This window comes from Thunnus thynnus, chromosome 14 (genome assembly GCF_963924715.1).
Source record: "Thunnus thynnus chromosome 14, fThuThy2.1, whole genome shotgun sequence".
NCBI classification, from domain to species: domain Eukaryota; kingdom Metazoa; phylum Chordata; class Actinopteri; order Scombriformes; family Scombridae; genus Thunnus; species Thunnus thynnus.
The window spans coordinates 6,643,901-6,662,909 of NC_089530.1; the positions used below are offsets into that span (position 1 = coordinate 6,643,901).

The 19,009-nt window shown below is 38.9% G+C and overlaps 1 protein-coding gene across 2 annotated transcripts in view; it reads left to right on the forward strand.

Annotated features, from left to right (window-relative positions):
• The window catches only part of LOC137196687 (kinase non-catalytic C-lobe domain-containing protein 1), a 42,290-nt gene that overhangs the window by 20,320 nt on the left and 2,961 nt on the right, over nt 1-19,009 (forward strand). For both annotated transcript variants that reach the window (XR_010931299.1, XM_067609461.1), the window contains exons 14-30: nt 262-454; nt 992-1,698; nt 5,005-5,143; nt 8,234-8,493; nt 9,476-9,837; nt 10,659-10,752; nt 10,844-10,941; nt 11,042-11,226; nt 12,788-12,898; nt 13,078-13,225; nt 13,524-13,679; nt 14,080-14,286; nt 14,461-14,543; nt 16,552-16,696; nt 17,268-17,390; nt 17,761-17,820; nt 18,278-18,435. Coding sequence is in view for 1 of the 2 variants with exons in the window: in XM_067609461.1 (XP_067465562.1) it covers nt 262-454; nt 992-1,698; nt 5,005-5,143; nt 8,234-8,493; nt 9,476-9,837; nt 10,659-10,752; nt 10,844-10,941; nt 11,042-11,226; nt 12,788-12,898; nt 13,078-13,225; nt 13,524-13,679; nt 14,080-14,286; nt 14,461-14,543; nt 16,552-16,696; nt 17,268-17,390; nt 17,761-17,820; nt 18,278-18,435 (3,229 nt within the window). In the remaining variant the exon portion in view is untranslated. The remainder of the gene's footprint in view (nt 1-261; nt 455-991; nt 1,699-5,004; nt 5,144-8,233; nt 8,494-9,475; nt 9,838-10,658; nt 10,753-10,843; nt 10,942-11,041; nt 11,227-12,787; nt 12,899-13,077; nt 13,226-13,523; nt 13,680-14,079; nt 14,287-14,460; nt 14,544-16,551; nt 16,697-17,267; nt 17,391-17,760; nt 17,821-18,277; nt 18,436-19,009) is intronic.

Below are 19,009 nucleotides of genomic sequence, written 5' to 3' on the forward strand. Positions count from 1 at the left end.
TACTTTGGATGGCCCTCATGCAATATAGTGGACCTTGAAATATAACATATATTAGGAAGAATCACACTAACAGATGCACTGTCTGTATTATTATTATTGAGTTGCATCTTATTTTTGTCTCTCTTTTGACATTCATGACTGATTTAAAAAGCATGTATTAGGATTCATGGCCTCTTCCTAATATTGCCAACATTTACCAGTGTGCATTGCATGAGACAATATCACTGATATTGTAACTGGCATTGTTGTAACTGTGTGTAGGCTTTGTGCCCATGGCCACTGAGAGCCGACTGGCTCCTGTGCCTGGCCCTGTTCCCCACAGCTATCCAGTCCACAAGGAACTACAACTCCCAGAGGCCTTCACTTCCACCGCAACACACTTCACCCCCATCATCCTGACCAATGAAGAGGACTCAGAAGAGGAGAGCCAAAACCTTGGAGCTGCCATTGAAGAGTAAGGAATACAGTTACAATGATTAGTCGATTAATTTATCAACAGAAAATTAATTGACAACAATTTTGCTAATTAACTAATCATTTGTCATTTTTTAAGAAAAAATGAAAAATTCTCTGGTTCCAGCCTCTCAAATGAATATAAAGAATATGTGTGAATATGAATAATACAAATGATCAGATTGCATATTTTCTTTTGTTTGTAGAGAGATTAGACAGTCCCAATGGGCCTCAGTCCATTTATCTCAGTGGATAAGAGGGCAACGTGCATCTCTGTCTGCTTCCACTAGGGTGTGCCAAAGTTACAAATTTTCAAAATGTACACACACAGTAGATGCTGTAAACAACAATGATACAACCATATATAACGCTTTTCATGGTACTCAGCAACACAATTGAATCATATCATAAAATTATAGGAAATATATGAGAAAATATTAAAAAAAACAAATGAGAAGAGAAAGTAGCAATAGCTGTAATACTAATACATATAAATATTCTAATGGAGGAACTTAACCAGATGTTATATGGTTCACAGGACTGTGGATGGATTCAAAAAAAGCAGTGAACATATGGAGGAAAGAGGCCTTGATCTTGACTTTACTGCACACTCTGAGGACCCATATCCTACACAGAATGAACCCAGTCTACATACAGAAGAGTTGGACCCTGTTAATCAGGTCGTCATAAATAAAACTCTGCCAGTCAACTCTATCTCTACTCTCCCTAATATTTCTTGTCTTGAAGTCTCTCTTCCTCCGCCATTATCCTCTAACCTCAACAGTTGTGGTGTTTTCAACAATTACCTATTCCGTCAGGATCCCACAACAGGACATCTTTCTTTAGTGCCTGTACAGGTCAGGGCTCCCGAGTCTCTCCTTGGCTTGGATATAAATCTGTCACTGGTCATGCAGTCTTTGCAGGGACTAATCACAGTTCCAGAAAGCACTGATGGTCCGTTTATTAACTGTCAGACTGTTCCTGGGAGGTCTGAATCCCAGGAATATGGCCCACCATCATCTCATTTCAATGGTAGCTCCATCAGTTCTGACAGCCCCTTGGAGCACAGTGTGCCCAGAGCTTATGATGGACAAACAATTGCAGGGACACAAGGTGAAAACCAGTCTCCTTCAGGGTCCACCTCCCACAAAGTCCACCCTGCCTTACAGGAGGTGATTGACCTGCTCAAGGGAGAGTTTTCACTTGATGGGTATTTGGAGAATGGACACAAAGACGTTGCCATGGGTATGTATCTTTGGATCACTGTGATTTCATTTTCTTATTGCCTCATTGCTTTACCCAGCAGTGGTGCAAACCAACTATAGCTATGTATTATATCTATATCTATACAATAATGTCTCTGTATTAAATTATATATTTTGTAGGATGTATAAGTGCTATGTGGTGATATGTGTAGTCTAATAAAATGAAAAACACTTAGGCACCATTCGTATTGACAGAAAGATCACTGCCACATGCTCACATGTACTCAGCAAACATTTAACATTCTTGTTTGCTTAAATTTCCTTTTTGGTGATATTTTTGAATGTTTTCTGGGAATGTTCAAATTTTGTTCACCAGAAAATACCAAGAACACCTTTATAAAACATACAAGCATGCTTTAAGGGAAAGCTTTTTCTTCTTTCCCCTCTAAGGTTATTTTTAACATACTTCCACAGAACATCTGGAGAATGTTCCTTGAGGGTTTCATTAAAATAATATTCTGGTAACCATGCTGATACTGTAGGCTTGTTATGCTTCTTATGTACTTACAGTATATCCACTGCACATATAGCATGTAGTGGGAGGTTATTTGGCTCACCATCATACAATTCTCAGCTATAGAAGCTGAGCTGTCAAGATGCCCTCAAGTGGAGAGAAAACCATAAAGCTTTATCTCATCCAAAACTCTGCCTGTAGTTCTCCTGCCATCCATTGACAGAACATGCCAGTGGATGGGAGAAGTAAATTGCCTGCAGTGTTACAGAGAATAGACAACCCTGTGTCTAAGGCTACAACCACACTAATATGTTTTCATTTTAAAACATAACTTTTGCTATGTTTACACCAATGTCCACACTACTCTGCCATTTTTGAACCCCTAAAATGGAGACTTTTGAAAATGCTGCTGGGCAGATACAGACTTTTGAAAATGATGACGCAGACACCCACGTTCGCTGCCTGATTGGATCTTATCCAAGCCCCCAGGAACAGCGCCAGGCCTTCAAGCCAATTTGATACAGTGGCCAAACTATGTAATTACAACTTCAGTGTCTGTCACGTGATGCACATTGGCCCAAAAACACTTTTTCCGAGACTTTCATTGTGAAAGAGATGTCTGTAAATCAGTGGATACATTTTTTGAGCGTTACAAGCCCCGTGAAATGAATCATTTCACCATCAGATTTGATCCATTCAGTCCAATAACATTTGGAAAGTCTAGAAGAGCCGCATAATTGAATTATTTCAACCCCATTCAAGTTGGCGGAGGGCTAAACCAGAAGTCAGCCAGCTTGGCCGGTGGAAGAATCTGGTGCGCTTGCTCTATTATATCCGGAAGTCAAACTTTTTTTGCTTCATGCGCCACTGAGCAACTTTCATTGGATTGAACAGGGCCCCACCTCCGATGCTGTATCCAGTTCTCTTTATACATCCATGGCCTTATCAGTCACGACATGTCTTTCCCCGATCTGTCAGACCATATCATGTGACCCTTTTCCAGAAGAAAACAAACAACATCAGCCTTGACTGCCAGAGGTTAATTTAACGTGGATAACGGATTACAGGCATTGCTGACCTTGTTGTCTATGCTAGCAGCTGTTGTGCAGTTAAATTCTGCATTTTACAATATTACTACTGCCTACATGCATAGGAGGCAAGCTATTATTCGTGTGATTTGCGAAAATTCCTGTGTCCAGTGGCGTTATCAGCCCTACATGGAACACCGGTTCTTTCAGGCATGTTAGTATGGATGGAGATTATTTCTGAAACAATGCTAAAATACTTGTGTGGACAGAGATTGTTTTTGCTTTTAAAACACCATTTTAAAATGAAAACGTATTACTGTGGACGTAGTCTAAGCTGGTTAATAACACTACAGTCATGCTCACAGCAGGCCCATATTAACACAGTGTGGAGCCCTAGGGTGACAGCACTTAAAGTGCCCCCCTCCTCCCACTTAAACTTATTGCTAACGTACAGGCTCAACATACATTCTACAAAGACACAACCACAAAACCTGACACCATAGATAGACATGGGCCTACAAATGCCATACTAGCCCTTACACTGATGCTCAAATCTGCAACTCACATCCCAATGCAACACGTAATGCTAAATATCATTATTTCCATCATAAATTTCCTGTATGAGGACTACATGCAAAATCATTACAGAGTATGTCTAAAAAAATCATTACACACATATACCAAATAAGGCAATAATGACTGTTGCAAGCAACCATTTCAACAGCTGAATGATATTAGAGCACCAGTGACATGATGTGAAGGTATAAGGAATAGCACCTGGAGATAATGTACTGCAATGCGTAGGTTATTTGAAATTCTGGTGGTTTTGTTCTGTTGTTTTCAGAAACAGAAATTAAAGGAATGAGAACAGAGTAGTGATTTGATTTTCGTTTCAAAATCCACAAACAAAAAGGCATTTTTGGTTTTCCTGCTCAGAAAAGGCAGATACAACATTTATAAAGGAAAACAGAAAATAAAATAGTTAACTAATGTATGAACTGTAGCATTAAGAAGGTACTTGTTCCACATAGGAGGGTGGATTAGTAAAATAGTCTTTGAACATATTTTCTATCAGCAATAAAGTCTACTGCTATTATTACTGAAATAAACAGCGCCACCTGCTCCCTCTCTGTCTCTCTCCTTTCTGCTCTCCATGTCTCTGTGGTGCTGAAGGATGCACAGCAGCGGCTGCTTCCCCCCTAAAAGGAATTTTTCATCTATTTTCTTATTATTTTATATTATTAATAAGAATGATAATAAATAAAAGTGATGCCATGTATGTCCCAGGCTCACAGTGATAATGCTAGTATGTTGATGTTTAGCAGCTATAATGTTAACCATGTTCACTGTTTTGATTTGGCATGTTTGCATGCTAAAATTTGCTAATTAGTTGATGGGAATGCAATGAGTATTGCAGGTATTGGTCATAAAGCAAAAGTTTTGGACAAAATTAGATTTTGACCAGATGCTTGATGAAAAAGTCAGGTGATGTAAATTATTACAATTCATCCTGCGGGGACCATGAATGTGTGTACCTAATTTCACACCAATCCAATCAATAGTTGCAGAGATATTCCAATAAAGAACTAAAAAGTCAACCCCATGGTGGCAATAGAGTAATTGCCATCCCTAGAGCAAAGCCACTAGCATGGTTAAAAATCAGCATGATGTTCCTCTAACACCCGTTAGAGTCTTCAGCACAATCATTTTGAATAAAACAACAAAACAGTAACCCTCTCCATCATCCTGTTTTGAATTGTTCAGACGTATTCACTTTGAAAATCAACTTTTTCTCTTTTCCGAGGGGAGTACATCTTCTCTTTGAAGGACCTCCAGTACTGCGTGTTTGCCAGTATTGTGAAGGAGAAGTTCAGTGATCTGTACTGGGAAGATGACTTGCTAGGTGTATTGCACCGCCTGGTTAACTACAGCCCATCCACACTGTGAGTAGAACTTCAAACACTTGAGTCTGTCCTTTTCTTTAAAAACATTTTCAAAGCCTAACTAAAATAGGTCAGAAAAAAAGGATTTCTTTCAATTTTGGATTCAATTTTTGGACAAAGGAACAATGACAAGTGTAGCCAGAGACACAGCTTGTTGTTTTGGTCTGCTACTCTCTTCAATGACTGTTTACTTAGTAAAGAGAGCACGCTGAAATGTCTAACTTTGCCACCAGCTGCACATTCTAACATTCCTAATGAGCCCAATTATGTCCAAACTTGGAATCCATGTTTTTGAATTATTTGCTCTGAAAATAATTGTCAGTTAATTTGTGATTAATGGTAAGTTAATCAAATATTTCAATGATCAATTCATTGTTTACGTAATAAACAATGTGAAGAAGAAAAAAGAAAAAAATCACTGGCACTAACTTCTTAAATGTGAGGATTTTGTGTTTCTTTTGGTAACTCTTTATTTTACAGGTCCTTTAATTTCATTCTAATTTCCTGGAGTAATATGCAGGTGAGTTAGTTTTTAAGACATTTTACAAAGATGATGGTGCAGTTTGGTACAAATTATAAGAAAAAACAGAAAAAAGTGTTTAGTTGGTTTAGTTGGTCAGTGCCTATTTATTATATTTGGGTTCATACATAATTCTTAATACATTAGATTCTTTAACATCTTTAACTGACAGAAAACTTATTTAGCTTTTAGTGTATAGTTTTATGAGTCAAACTACATATACACATACACCCACAATGTCAATTAGAAATTAATAATGTAAGCTTGTCAAATTAAAAGCAAGATTATTAGAGATTATATGAGAAGACCATGAGATGAAATTTAGATTCAGTGGTTACAGAGCTGAGTGATTTTTAGTAGATTTTTTTATTTGGTTTTGAATGTACTGATGGGACTGCAGCTCTTGATGTCATCAGGCAGGCTGAGTTGTGGCTTTCACAGAGAAAGCTGACTGTCCAAATGCAGTGCAATAAAATGTTATGGTACAATCTTGTATAGAGGATATTCTGGAGGATCTAATAGAATTTACTGAGCGGTGTGTACACAAAGTCACAAAGTGGAGGATGGGCCAAACCAATTCACACCTTTTCCAGAAATTTATATTTCATATAACAATTAATTGGTTTTTCAGAAAATCAACATATTAATGAAAATAATTGATTGCACCATGTAAGCGAATACAAATACACCGTTCTGATATGAACAGATAATGTGCTCTGAACAGATATCAACAGCATCCAAATATTTGCTGTAATACTTATTTTGTTGCCACAAATGTTATATCAATCATGTCAGAGTCATAGAGATCACACACAATGCTGTGGACCAGTGTGAGGCTTCTTCTCAGTAAAACTGAATAAATAAAGGTTAAAAAAGACAGTCAGTCATGGCAAGATCTCTATTTAGGATAAATATCCACAAATCCTAAATAAAAATATTTAATTAATATAATTTCAAATAGAAATAGAAATACTAAGCCAAAATTGCACTGCTTATTTCTTTAGATCTTTACTCATAGCTGTTGTCTTTACATTGTGAGCAAGAACTGCTAGAAAGCAAAGCAGCATGACTTTTCATGATGCTGATTTATTCAAATGTACACAAATAGACTAGAGGCTGAAAACATACAGGTGTGGGTAGTTTTCAGGTGTGATATTCAGACATTCAGGTACATTTAAATACAAATATTGCAAAATGGCCCAATGCAATACTGACTTGTACCTCACTCTTAAAATCTCTTGTTCTGTTTCCACTCTTCATTTCCATCACATTAAGTGTCATACAAATACAAATAATCATGTTTTATCATTTGTTTAAAAATTAAATAGTTAAAAAATGATATATATTTCAGCTTTAACGACTCAGTGCAGTACAGTTCAGATTCTGAAGTTTTTTCATGATCATGCATCAGTTCTTAATCCTAAAACTAAATGGCTGTTTTTCATGGTGTGGGTTGTCTAATGAATCGAATCAGAACAATTAGCCTACATTATGAATTAAAGAGATTATCTGTGGTCTCAGAGTAATTACTCTTAATTGAATAAGGATATCCTGTTGACAACAAAACAGCCACAGCTTCTTCCTAAATAATGAGATATGCCCAAATTAGGCTGCTTTTATTCAGAACTGTAATTTATTCTCATGTGGGTTCTGAAGAATAGACACAGAATCTAGTCCTCGCTGAAAATGACCTCTCCTCCTCTGCACACTTATAAATGCATGTGCACACCCATACGCAGCGTTCAAATCAGCATGAATGCAACATGCACTTCATACATGAACTTCACCCAACAGTACAAATGATCCCTATGGTAACAGTTTTGTGTCAGTGCTGAGGAGAATGTCTAACAATGCTGAAGATGCATGTAAAGCCTCTTCTGTGTTACTACAGCTAAGCTCCACCCCGGGCGGGGCTTAACTGTAGCCTTTCAGCTCTCTCAGACATCTTTTTATCCAGGCGTTGCCATGCTCTTATGCCCAGGGCAATATGTGGAGAGGCCCTTTAATCTGCTGTGGTAGGGAGACATCACAGCTTTGCAGACAAGAGAGACACTCTCTTCCTCTGGCAGTGGGCTCGTTCACAGGTTTCAGCTGTGGAGGGTTTTTCCACTGTTCCAGTTTCTCTGAGAGAATAGAGGGAGCACTGTAGCCTCTCAACTGAGAGATAGTCCACTCTAACTGTGACATGGACAGGAGTGAACCGTGTCCTGATGAAATTTTGGAGGGATTTGCAAGTGCATGCTTAGCTGTAAGATGTGAGCGACAAGCTGCAAGATGTTTGAAATTAGTCTTTGATGGCCTCATGTATGGTACTTAAAAAATTGTTACTATGGACAACTGGGTTCTGTTGTGCTTTCACATTAAAGCAGTAAATCCACACTGCTGTAAAAGTTGTACGCTGTATTCTGAATCATTGTTCATCTGTGTAGTTTGCATTTTATATGTTCAATTTGTCTTTTATTACATATTTAAATGCATATGATTGGTTTTTTCCATACATAATTGGTAAACGTCACTACCTTTGAACTCGGTGTGTGTGTGTTTTCTCTCTCCTTATGCGCCCCATGCAGCGACTCTAATGAGCAGCCTCCATCACAGGCAGTGAAAAGGGCAGCTAATACCCCACCCGTGATAGCCACTGCCTGGAGAGGGAAGAGAGAAGATCGTCTGCATGGTTGTCTCGACCTTAATGGAAACATTCACACTGCCAGTCCTGCTGTTGTGGACTCATGGGAAGGAACCAAGGCCCTGTCCTGTCATGGAGAAAATGAGGCTGCGCTTGAAGATTTTGATTTAAAATCAGAGGAGAGTGAACACCGTGTCTGCCAAGGTAGGAGAAAGAAGCTCAACACTGTCCTTGATGTTTAGATCAAGGCCATTTAAGTCATGATTGTGGAAAAATGTTGATCTTGGGGATATAGTACATCTGTAGGGATGGGTTCCAAAAGTCTATTTAAGTTTGGATTCAGTTTCAAGTTCTTAAAATAAACAGATTTGTTAAGGTCAGGGTCTAATAATATCTTATCAGATCTTAAATCTCCATTTTAGACTTCGTTTTTTCCTCAGAAAATAGTACAAAACACTCAAAGGTCATTTAGCTAAAAACAAAATGTGATCTACGTGACAAAATTTGAAGGCTAATAATTAAGAATTAACACTCATACAGGAAGTCTTGTAACAAAAAAATGTTACTGCACTGAGTGCAATAAGAACAATACATTCTACTAAGAAACTGTCATCCCCCTCAAGCAAACTACCTGAATAGATTTAACAAGGGACTGGAAAGGATTTGAAGTTACTCTTAAACCCCAACCCATCTATAATATGTTTCACTTTATTTGGCTGCTGACTAGTCATGAGTGCTGTGACTGGCTGTTGGATGCTGTTCTTAAGTTTGCATCTCATTCAGTTGAGTCCAAGGCATGCTAGCAAACTCCAAAGATTTTTTTCTTTTTTCCTGTGGAACTTATTCCTGGCAATGAGATTCACACACACACACACATACACACACATACACACATTTGCGTCTGCTAGACATGGGTCATGATTACAAACAGGCTCTTACAAGATACTTGAGACAGAAAGTTTGCAAGAGGACAGGATCAGCTTTAATTGCCTTTAAGCTCATCTGTTAAACAGTGGATGCATTGTGCAACTGTGACAGGGTTAGTAACAAATACCCCCAGCGCCATGGATCTCTATCTGTTTTTTCTTCACAACTGGTTTGTTTTTTTGCCATCCATGTGATTCAGTCCCCTCTCTCTTCCTCCTCTCTGCCCCCCTCTCTCCTCCGTCTCTATTTTCTAATCGAGGCGCGAGCACTGACAGGGACAGTTCGGACGCAGGGGTCATGGAGGGAGGAGATCATTCAGCGGGGGGCAGCGATGAAAGCCCCTCTGAAGCTGAATTTCTGTCGGGGAGAGAAGAAGGGCTGCCTGGAGCCCATGATGAGCACATGAGCCCTGACTGCTCTGAGGACATGGAGGACAGTGATTCTCTGGTGTCAATGCAATTCCTCTTGCCTGGATCCAGAGGAGAAGGACCAGGCCTGAGCTACAGCCCAGCCTGGGCCTTGGCCTTCTTTGGAGAAGACTGTTTTAGCCCAGAGGTGATCCAGTACTCCGTGAATCTGGGACAGCACACAGGATCACCATGTCTGGATTTGAAAACGCAGGTAGGTTAACATGCGGAGCTGCCAGTGAGTCATATCTGACCTTAACCCTCATACAGCAGACTGCATGGAGCAGCTGATTTATTTATTACCTTCTATTACACAATCAACTACATGTATTTTTCATGTGATGCAGGTTGCAGTTGTAGTTTAGGAAGAGTTGTGTATATTCAGGATGCTTCTTTCCATCAAAATATTTTTCATTGTGTTCATTCATTGTGTTATTTTGCTTTATACTTAGAAACTGCTGGTTGAGAATGATATGCTTCATTTAATTCTGTATTTTCATTTTCATTCTTTATGCATTTTACACATTATTATGTTTTACGTCCTACTTTCATTCAGCCTTTTGTCAGGTTGGGTTTTATGAATAAGTGCAGGAATTATTTTTCCTATCTGTAATGAAGTGGGGCACGGTCAGGCTTTGGGGTAAATAGGGCAAGAACATGTGGGGGACTTTAAGATAATTGGCGTATTATTCTCTCCAAACTGGATCTGAATATTAATATGTTGAACTTAGCCCTTGGCAGAGGAAGTTATTATCATTTGCAAAAGAATATTAATGAATAGTCTTTGTGTTTGCACACTTTGATGGCACCACTGCTCCTTCAGAGGGTTTGTGTAACAGCTACAGTAATAACACACCTTAAGAGCCATGCTGCTGCGATTTCTCACTCATTTCACTTCAAAAGATCTGTTGCGCTCTGTTGCCACGGTGAAGAGAGCTGAAAAAAAAGTGTTGCACCCACTGGAAAAAGCCGAAGGCTTCTTTCAGTGGAAGACATGGTGTTATTTTATGATTTCGTATGATTTCCTTTGAACAGGAACTGCAGCAGCAGCTGATAATTGAAACAAGGAATCTTAAGAAAACGAAAAATTTCTACCAGAAGCTAATTCAACAAGAGAGAAAAAACAAAGGTTGGGTACCCATTTCATAACACCTCTATTGTGTGAAAATGGCATGCTTAGCTTCCAGTATGACCTATAAAACAGTGTATGTATCCCAAAGGTTCTGAGAGCAAACTGATGTTGTCCAAACTCAAGTCCCAGCTTGAAGAACTCAGGTCCAAAGTGGTCTTCTTGGATTGTGTGAAGAAATACCTTGAGGTACTGATGAAGTACTCACATCACACCAACACATCAGTTTATTTATTATGCAACAGTCTGGATTTTCTGTGCTTTAATATAATTTCTTGTATTTCTGCAGATACTAAGTGTGGACCAGTGGGGTCTGGAGGTTTCACTACTGCCCTCTTTGGCTGCCTGTGGACCTGGCTCTTTGGACTTCCAATCCTCTGAGGACACCTCTTTCTTGAGCTTTGGAAGCAGCAAAGGAAAGAGCACTCTGCAAGCTGGGACTCCTCTGGGTCTCATGGCATACCTCTACGCCAGGTATTATTGATGAGGGTTCAAATTTAAAATGTATTGGCCACTGCTTTTTATCTAGTGAAATCATGAGGTCAAATATCTCAAAGTGTTTTGATTTGTTATCTGTTCTGTGCCCTCCCTGCTGTGTCCAACAAGGGGATCTCACACAAAGTTAACAAATTACAACAAATATTTTCCTAAAATTTAAAGATGCATTACAGCTATTATCCGAGCAATATGTTGCTGATGTTTTAAGCCATACTAACAGCATTACTCAGACTGAAATATCTCAACAAGTGTTGGATGGATTTCCATGACATTTTATACAGACATTCGTGGTCCCCAGAGCATGAATCCTACTTTTTTTTTTTGACTACATTTATTTAGCACTTTTGTTTGTGACCGAATATCCGCAAAATTAATGTAATTCCCATCAGCATAAGCTGTACTTTCATGCTTTTTATCAAATGTTAGCATGCTAACACACAAAAATAAAATGGTAAAAATGGTAAACGTTATACCTGCAAAACATCAGCATGTTAACATTTTCACAATGAGCATATTAGCATGCCGACATTAGCATTTAGCTCAGAGCACCACTGTGCCTGTCAAGCACAGAGTCACAAAGCAGCTAGCATGGCTATAGACTATAGACTAGTCTTATTAATAAAGGGGAAGGCTGGAAATACTTAATCAGTCTATTACTGGTTTTGGTCTTCTGGTGGAATTTGTTGACGATAAGAAAAATCAAGAAGAAGAAAGATATTTAAAGCTGCAAATTTACTTTGGTCACACTGCACTGTTTCTATGGAACTAACAATGTATGTACAGTAAACACATTGTCTTTCAGTAAACCATTTTTCTTTCTTCTTCTCTTGATTATCCATGCATATTCTCTGTCTGTCATGCTCTCTCTATTTAGAAAAGTCATGCAGTCAGTTACATTTTATTTAAATGTGAGTAAGATTACAAAATTGCCATCTCTAATTCATTTCTAGTCTATAAACAATAACACAATTACTGCTGCTGGGAAGTCTCGTGATCCAGTATCAGCTTTTTATCTGTTGCTCTGGAAACTGTATCAACAATCACAGAAACAGGGACAAAAATCTATGAATTTTTTATCTACATTTTGTTCCCATTGCCTCAAGCTAGAGTTTTCTTTTTCTTTTTTTTTACTTCTAAAGGCATTGATATGGCTTTTTTTCAGTTAATGTCCTTAAAAGATGGTTTATTTTTTGTTTTACAGAACCTAAGAACTAAACATAAAGGGATCCTCATGAAATTATAATCCTTCCAATAATGTTAGGATATGATTTGTATGGGTGCCCTCATATTCCCCTTTTGAAAATGTTCTGGGCACAAAGGACTGGGAAGAAGTCCCGGGGCAGACATAGCAGATACTGGATCACATCTCCCGTATGGTCTGAGAGAGCTTGAGGATCCCCCAGAGGGAGCCGAAGGAAGCTGCTGGGGGACATTTAGGTTGCTGCTCACACTTTTGCCAGTAGACAGTGTTATTAACTGTTGTTAACAGTTGCTTACTGAACTTAATTGAGTGTCACTGTGTTCTTTTTCATCACAGAAATGCTGCTGCGGAGGGCTACATCCAGCAGTTTCTGTATACCTATCGTTTCTTCTGCACTCCTGAACAGTTTCTTCAGTTCATAATGGATAAATTCATCAGTGCTGCAAGGTAGAGTATATCCAGTGGCTCATGATTGCATAGAGAAATATTATATTACGGAACAATATGCCAAGAAAACCCATGAGAATCTCCAGTCAAGCCTCTCCAGTAAACTACAAAACATAATACACAGCGTATGAAACATTGTCCACTGATTATAAGATATAGATGTTTGTTTTCAATGCCAGAGAAGGTCCAGACATGTCAGAAGACAATGTAAAGATCTTCCATCGCAGTTTGGACCTTCTCCAGTTCTGGATAACGGAATGTAAACTGGTGGACTTCACACCAAAGTCCAGCTTTGTGGATACACTAGAAAACTTCATCAATACCGAGGTAACCAGACAAGTAACATTTTGCTCTACACTTTACAGTGCTCATGCCCCACCCCTAGAATCCCCACACTTTAAAAATCGCTGCTCCACCCCTGGTAAAATCTTTCATGAACAATTAAACTCAAATCACTATAGTGTCTTATTAGATGACAGAGACATCAATAAAAGCATGTGTTAGTACTCTAAAATATAGTTTACGCCATTTAATCGTTGCATTGACTGATTTAAGGCACAATAAATATAACATTTTAGTAAGTGTACTATATTTTGTAGTCGCCTGATTTTTGTTTTTTCCACAGGTAATCCCTGTGGACAGCCGAGGGGAGGCCCTTCTTGCTGCTCTCCACAGCCCTCTGAGTATAACTTGGAGCAAAGGAGGAGGAAGCCAAATCAGCTTTGAGGAAGAGAATGAATCTGTGGCTGTCCAATCATCTACTGAGGATCTTGGGAGAAAGGTTTGTAGAATGTGATGATGTTTGTTTTTGTAAATGTAAAACCTCCATGACCAAAAAGTGAGAAACTAAAGTCATCTAAAAATGTTAAGTCTGCTCTTCTTTTACTTCTATTGAGGAGGAAAAAATGATTTCTTACATTTTTTGATGACTCCTCAATGTGCAAAACTATACAGTCAAAACCAAAATCAATACAGTAGCTACAATAAATCTGGGCAAATACAGAAAATCTGTTTGTCCAGTTTTTTGTTTTGTTTTGTTTTTTACAGAGAAGATTGTGTTGGAGTACCCTGCATGTAATACACAACAGCATTCTGCCTTCCTCTGTTGCTGTAGTGTCGGTCTGTTCACATGATTCAGAACATGTATTCTCTCTTGTCAAATCTTTTTCTTAACTCTTCAGTGGAGGATCTCAAGAATAGTAGAGCCTTCACCATCCATGCCTAAAGAGAATGCCTTCTCCATAGCTGCGGCCCTGCCTATTCCTTGCTACGGGTCCCTGGCTAATGATCTCTCTAACGTCTGCCTGCACAGCGAGGAGCGACTTCCCTTCAGCCAGAATGAATACAGTGCACAGCACGTAGCCCAACAGCTCACCCTCCTGCAGCAGGTTTACTCACACACATACTGTATAGTCTGCTCCCCCACCATGTACTCAGGTTGTTGTTGTCTCTCTTCAACACCAGAGGGAGACATTTCTCCATGAATGCGTAGTAACACTCTGATTGCAAGTAATACAGTCAACTTATGACTTAATGTTTCATTTGTGACTTTTGAAACACAGGACATTTTCCAAGGATGTCATCCAGTTCATTTCCTCAACTCTAGAATACAAGGAATCAGGGACAAGGTCTTGAACCCAAACAAGTGAGTATAATGTCAGCTGTGTCAATGTTCACCTATTTTACATACAGATGGGTTAGATATCAAAGAAAAACATAACATTAAGTGTCTCAGTAAAGTGTTGGGTCACACTGAGTCACCAGAACAGCTTTGATGCCTCTTGTCATTGATCTGGCAAGTGTGTCATCTCTGCTGGTGGGATTTTCATCGTTCCTCCAAATGATACTCCTTCAGTTGGTATTTTGATGACAGTGTTTGAGAGCACTGTCTAACATGTTATACATGTCACTCTAGTTGTTTTTTGGTTGACATCCAGTGACTGTGAAGGCCATATGATATGATTCACAAAAATGTCACACTTATTAAACCATTTAGTGCCCCTTTGTGACCTGTATGGAAGCCTTGTTAACATATTTGTTTAATTTTCCAATCATTTATAATCTTTTATTTCTAATTTGTCACCCATCTGTATGTAGATAGTCTTCTTCCTATAGTATGTCACAGTATGTCTTTTATTCTCCTTCCACAAAGTATGTGAGGGCCTGTTGACTTAGTAACACTGTGAATTGTAAGATGAACTTTCATTACTGAATTTCCCTGCAGCAGCATATTATATAATAATAATGTGTGTCAGTGGAAGGCAAATAACAGCCTGTGGGCCAAATCTGGCCTTCCAACAAAAATATTGTCCCTATGATGAAAGTTTTTTCCATTTATAGTTCCCATTAAAACTTTTACATGATTTTTATAAATCTACTGTACACAGAAATGTAAATACAAGGCTTAAAATCCTTTTTGTAACATTTAATTATGATCAATGCCCCACATAAAGAGAGGCATGCTAACTGAGGTCACTGTGCGTCATTCTGCACATCGTGCTGAAATAAAGTCTAATAAAGTTACCAGATGAGTAACACAGATAAATAATAATAATATAATTCACTTAATTTTAATGAAGCAAGTGCTCCTTGAATTCAAACACAGTTTTAACTCCACTGCTTCAGCCTTTGGCCATCACAGTTTTGTGTCTCACAAACACAAAAGGGTGGCTGTCCAACAGAAATAGCATGCTGATTTTTTGCTATGGCAACCTTTAAGTTTAGTTTAGTTTATTTAATCAGGATCATCCACTTAGTATCATCACTGGAAAAAAACAACAGTATTTCATTCAGTCACAAATGATGCAAGCCACTCTTAATTATGTGTAGATAATCAGTGTGGAGATTACATATCTAGTTGTGTAGTGCAGCAAACAGAAAGCATTTGTGTACGTGAGTCATTTTTTGCTAAACTGCTAAAAGTATTAACTTATGCTGCTGTTGCCCCTCAATCACTAATGGGGAAAATGACTTGTTTTCTTCCCTCAGAAACAATCTTACAAAAATAAATTTTTTTAATAAACTGTATTCTTTACTAAATTAAAAGAAAAAAAATTGAAAATAATAGGCTTGCCTCTCAGTGCCTGTAAAATGAACAATGCTGACCTGGGCTGTGGTTAAACCTAATTTCTGACCCCTGATGCACATGTATGTTTTGGAATATGTAGCGAAATCTGTTGTATTTTGTTACTGGTATACTGTGAATAATCATGTCTTGGGAAGGACTGCAGCTAACAAATATTTTTATCAATTAATATGTTTATATTTTTCAATTTCATTTAGTGAAACAAGAAATGTCAGAAAATAGTGAAAAATTACAATATACTGAAGCCCAAGGTGACATCTTCAAATTGCTTTTTTTTGTGTGCCAAAACCAGAGTTAGTTGGTATTCTATTGTATTATGTGCTGGATTTATGTCTGTCTAACACACATGCACCCTTATATATTAGTGGAAAACCACACACATTGTGAGCACAGTACATGTCCAGGCAAATAAACTTAATGTTCATATAACAAAAGCAGCAAATACATTTGAAAATCTGTAACCAGTGAATGTTTGGCATTTTTTCTTGGTAAATAACTAAATTTACTGCAAATCTAACTGATCTCTAATCGTTAAGTATCTGTTTACTGTTTTCTCCTCACCTACTAGGAATGTGTCTCAGCATATCCCACCAGCAGAGGGCAGCAGTCTCGAGGAGACGCCATCAGACAGCTACCTCCAGCAGCTGCTCACGTACTCTGACAGTGTCACTAACTGGATCTCTGGTGAAGTAGTCGTCTGTGACTCCCTCAAGGTGAGGAAAGATGTAACTCATGAAGGGAACAGGGTCAGTTGGAGAAAAAAAAAAAAGTTTGCCATTACTGTCACAACCTCTGCTTTGATTTCTTATTGGACAGGGACTGTCATGTCAGTCACACACTTTCCCCATATGTTCTTGCTTTTCCTTCTCTGGTGTCTTGGTTGAATGGTTTATAGACAGTAGGAGACAGGAACATATGGGTGTGAAACCTCAAACAGCTGTCTGTTAAATTATTTCTGTGGCATCATAAGCTTTCATTTGATCTTACAAAAAGAGAGCAGCTCATAATGAAAGTAAAAAATAGAATATACAAATAAATGCACTTGGAATTAAATTGAATAATAATCAGCAGAAGCAGTAGTGTAATGTAGAACAATCCACGATGCCTTGAAACATTGACTACACACAGTATTTTTCTCATTTTTGCATTCACACACTTCATTATGCAGTCGGCTGTACTCCCAAAAATGCATCCCACTTTAAAGAGCTATTAGATTCATGCATTTTGCCTTGTTAAGCTATTTTCTCTCCATTTTTTTTCATTGAAAACTCTCCTCTTATGCAGACACAAGTTGCTCTGCTGACCAAGTATCTGACGATTGGAAAACACTGCTACGAATCGAGGAACTTTGCCACAGCCATGCAGGTCCTTGGAGGTCTGGAGAATGTGATTGTCAGGCAATTACCAGTAAGGCTACATCTCATAAATTACTCCTCACACGAAATGTGAGCTTCTGCAATAAGTCAGATGCCCTCGAGCTAAATGTTTTTTTTTCAGCCATGATAGAACTTGGATGGTGTTTCATTAGTTTCACAAATGAGAAATTAACATTAATGCATTCAAATAAGATGTGGGAAGTGTGAGCGCAGTGAGGAGGAATGGGGCCTGTGAATTGGAGTAATTAAAAAAATTCAAATTAAAAGAATATAAGAAATTTCCATATTTTCATCTAAAGGCAGGTTATATTAATTAACTTATGTGTTATATTGAAGCCACAGTATAATTAGTCTTCATTTTGGAGCTACTAAACAAAAACTTCCTCCTCTCTCGCCAACAGGCTTGGAAACATCTGCCTTCCAAAGTGTGTGAGATCCTGGAGGAGCTACGAGCTGTGCAGGTGCGTGTGTGTAGGTGTGTTTTGTGAACGTGCGCTCGCACAAGCACACATGTATTTTGTTTGTATCTGAAGGCAAGGCTGGCCACATATTGTGAAACTGGGCTGCGGGGCAAACAAATCAATAGGAAAACAGCTTCAAGCAACTTGCCTGTGTGCAGAGAGCTTACAGCTGGCTCTGCTTCTGAAAGTTACCCTCAAAAGAACCTGATGCATCAAACAACATGCGTCACTCTCTCATCAACCTTCACAGGTAGCTGTAAAAACAGAAATGGTATGCTTTCTTGGCTTTGAAATGTAAAGAGGTTAAATTTGTTGAAAATCTTCTTTCAGAGTCTTTCAGTTATATTATATACCGCCACATTGGGCATGCTTATAACTGAGAGTTTGGTTTAATTGGAAAATGTAATCCAGTAAGAACAAATTTATCTGCTGTGTGCATAATTTGCTCTCTCCTCAGGTGTTTCTGAAGAGTGACGACCTGTGTCTGATGGGGGGAGAACAAACGAGGAGGAGGCCCACCCTGCCTTCGGTGCAAATCCTGGCCATGCACGTCCAGCAGCGGGAGATCGGAGCCTTCACGCTCACTACTGGAGCTTGCAAGTGGACCAAGCTCAGGTGAGAGGAAATCCCAGTTGTTAAGAGCTATTTCACTGACACATCCATAATGGGAGATGCCCAATCCCCTACCTTCCTCCAATATTTTTACGTCATGCTGGTATTGGCACTCATTTCATATTTTTAGAGTTGCTGTGATGGTAAAATGTGCACACAGCCTCTGAAATTACCCTACTACCAATCCTTATAGTGACACAAAATATGAACAGTTAGCACCATTAACTGAAAATTAGCTCTCATCCACATCCCAAATATCCATCTACAGCAAAGTTGGCCAACTTACTACGAGGACGCATTTTCCTGTGTCCTTCTCCTTCACTCCAATATGGCTGACCAGATGCTGAGGTCATAACAAGTGGCAGTTGGATGGTAATGGCACAGCTGTTGAATTTGGGTTGTTGGTAGGGGTGCCAGTGCTGCACCAGATGGCGCCCGTGGGAAGGGGTTGGATTGGAAAAGAGGTTTCGGGCCAGTTGCTGAGAGGCGACTGGGTGTAACCAGATGCTGGGGTCAGGAGATGTAGCAGGAAGAGGCAGAGACACAGCTGGTTACTCAGGGTTATCCCCGCTCTCTC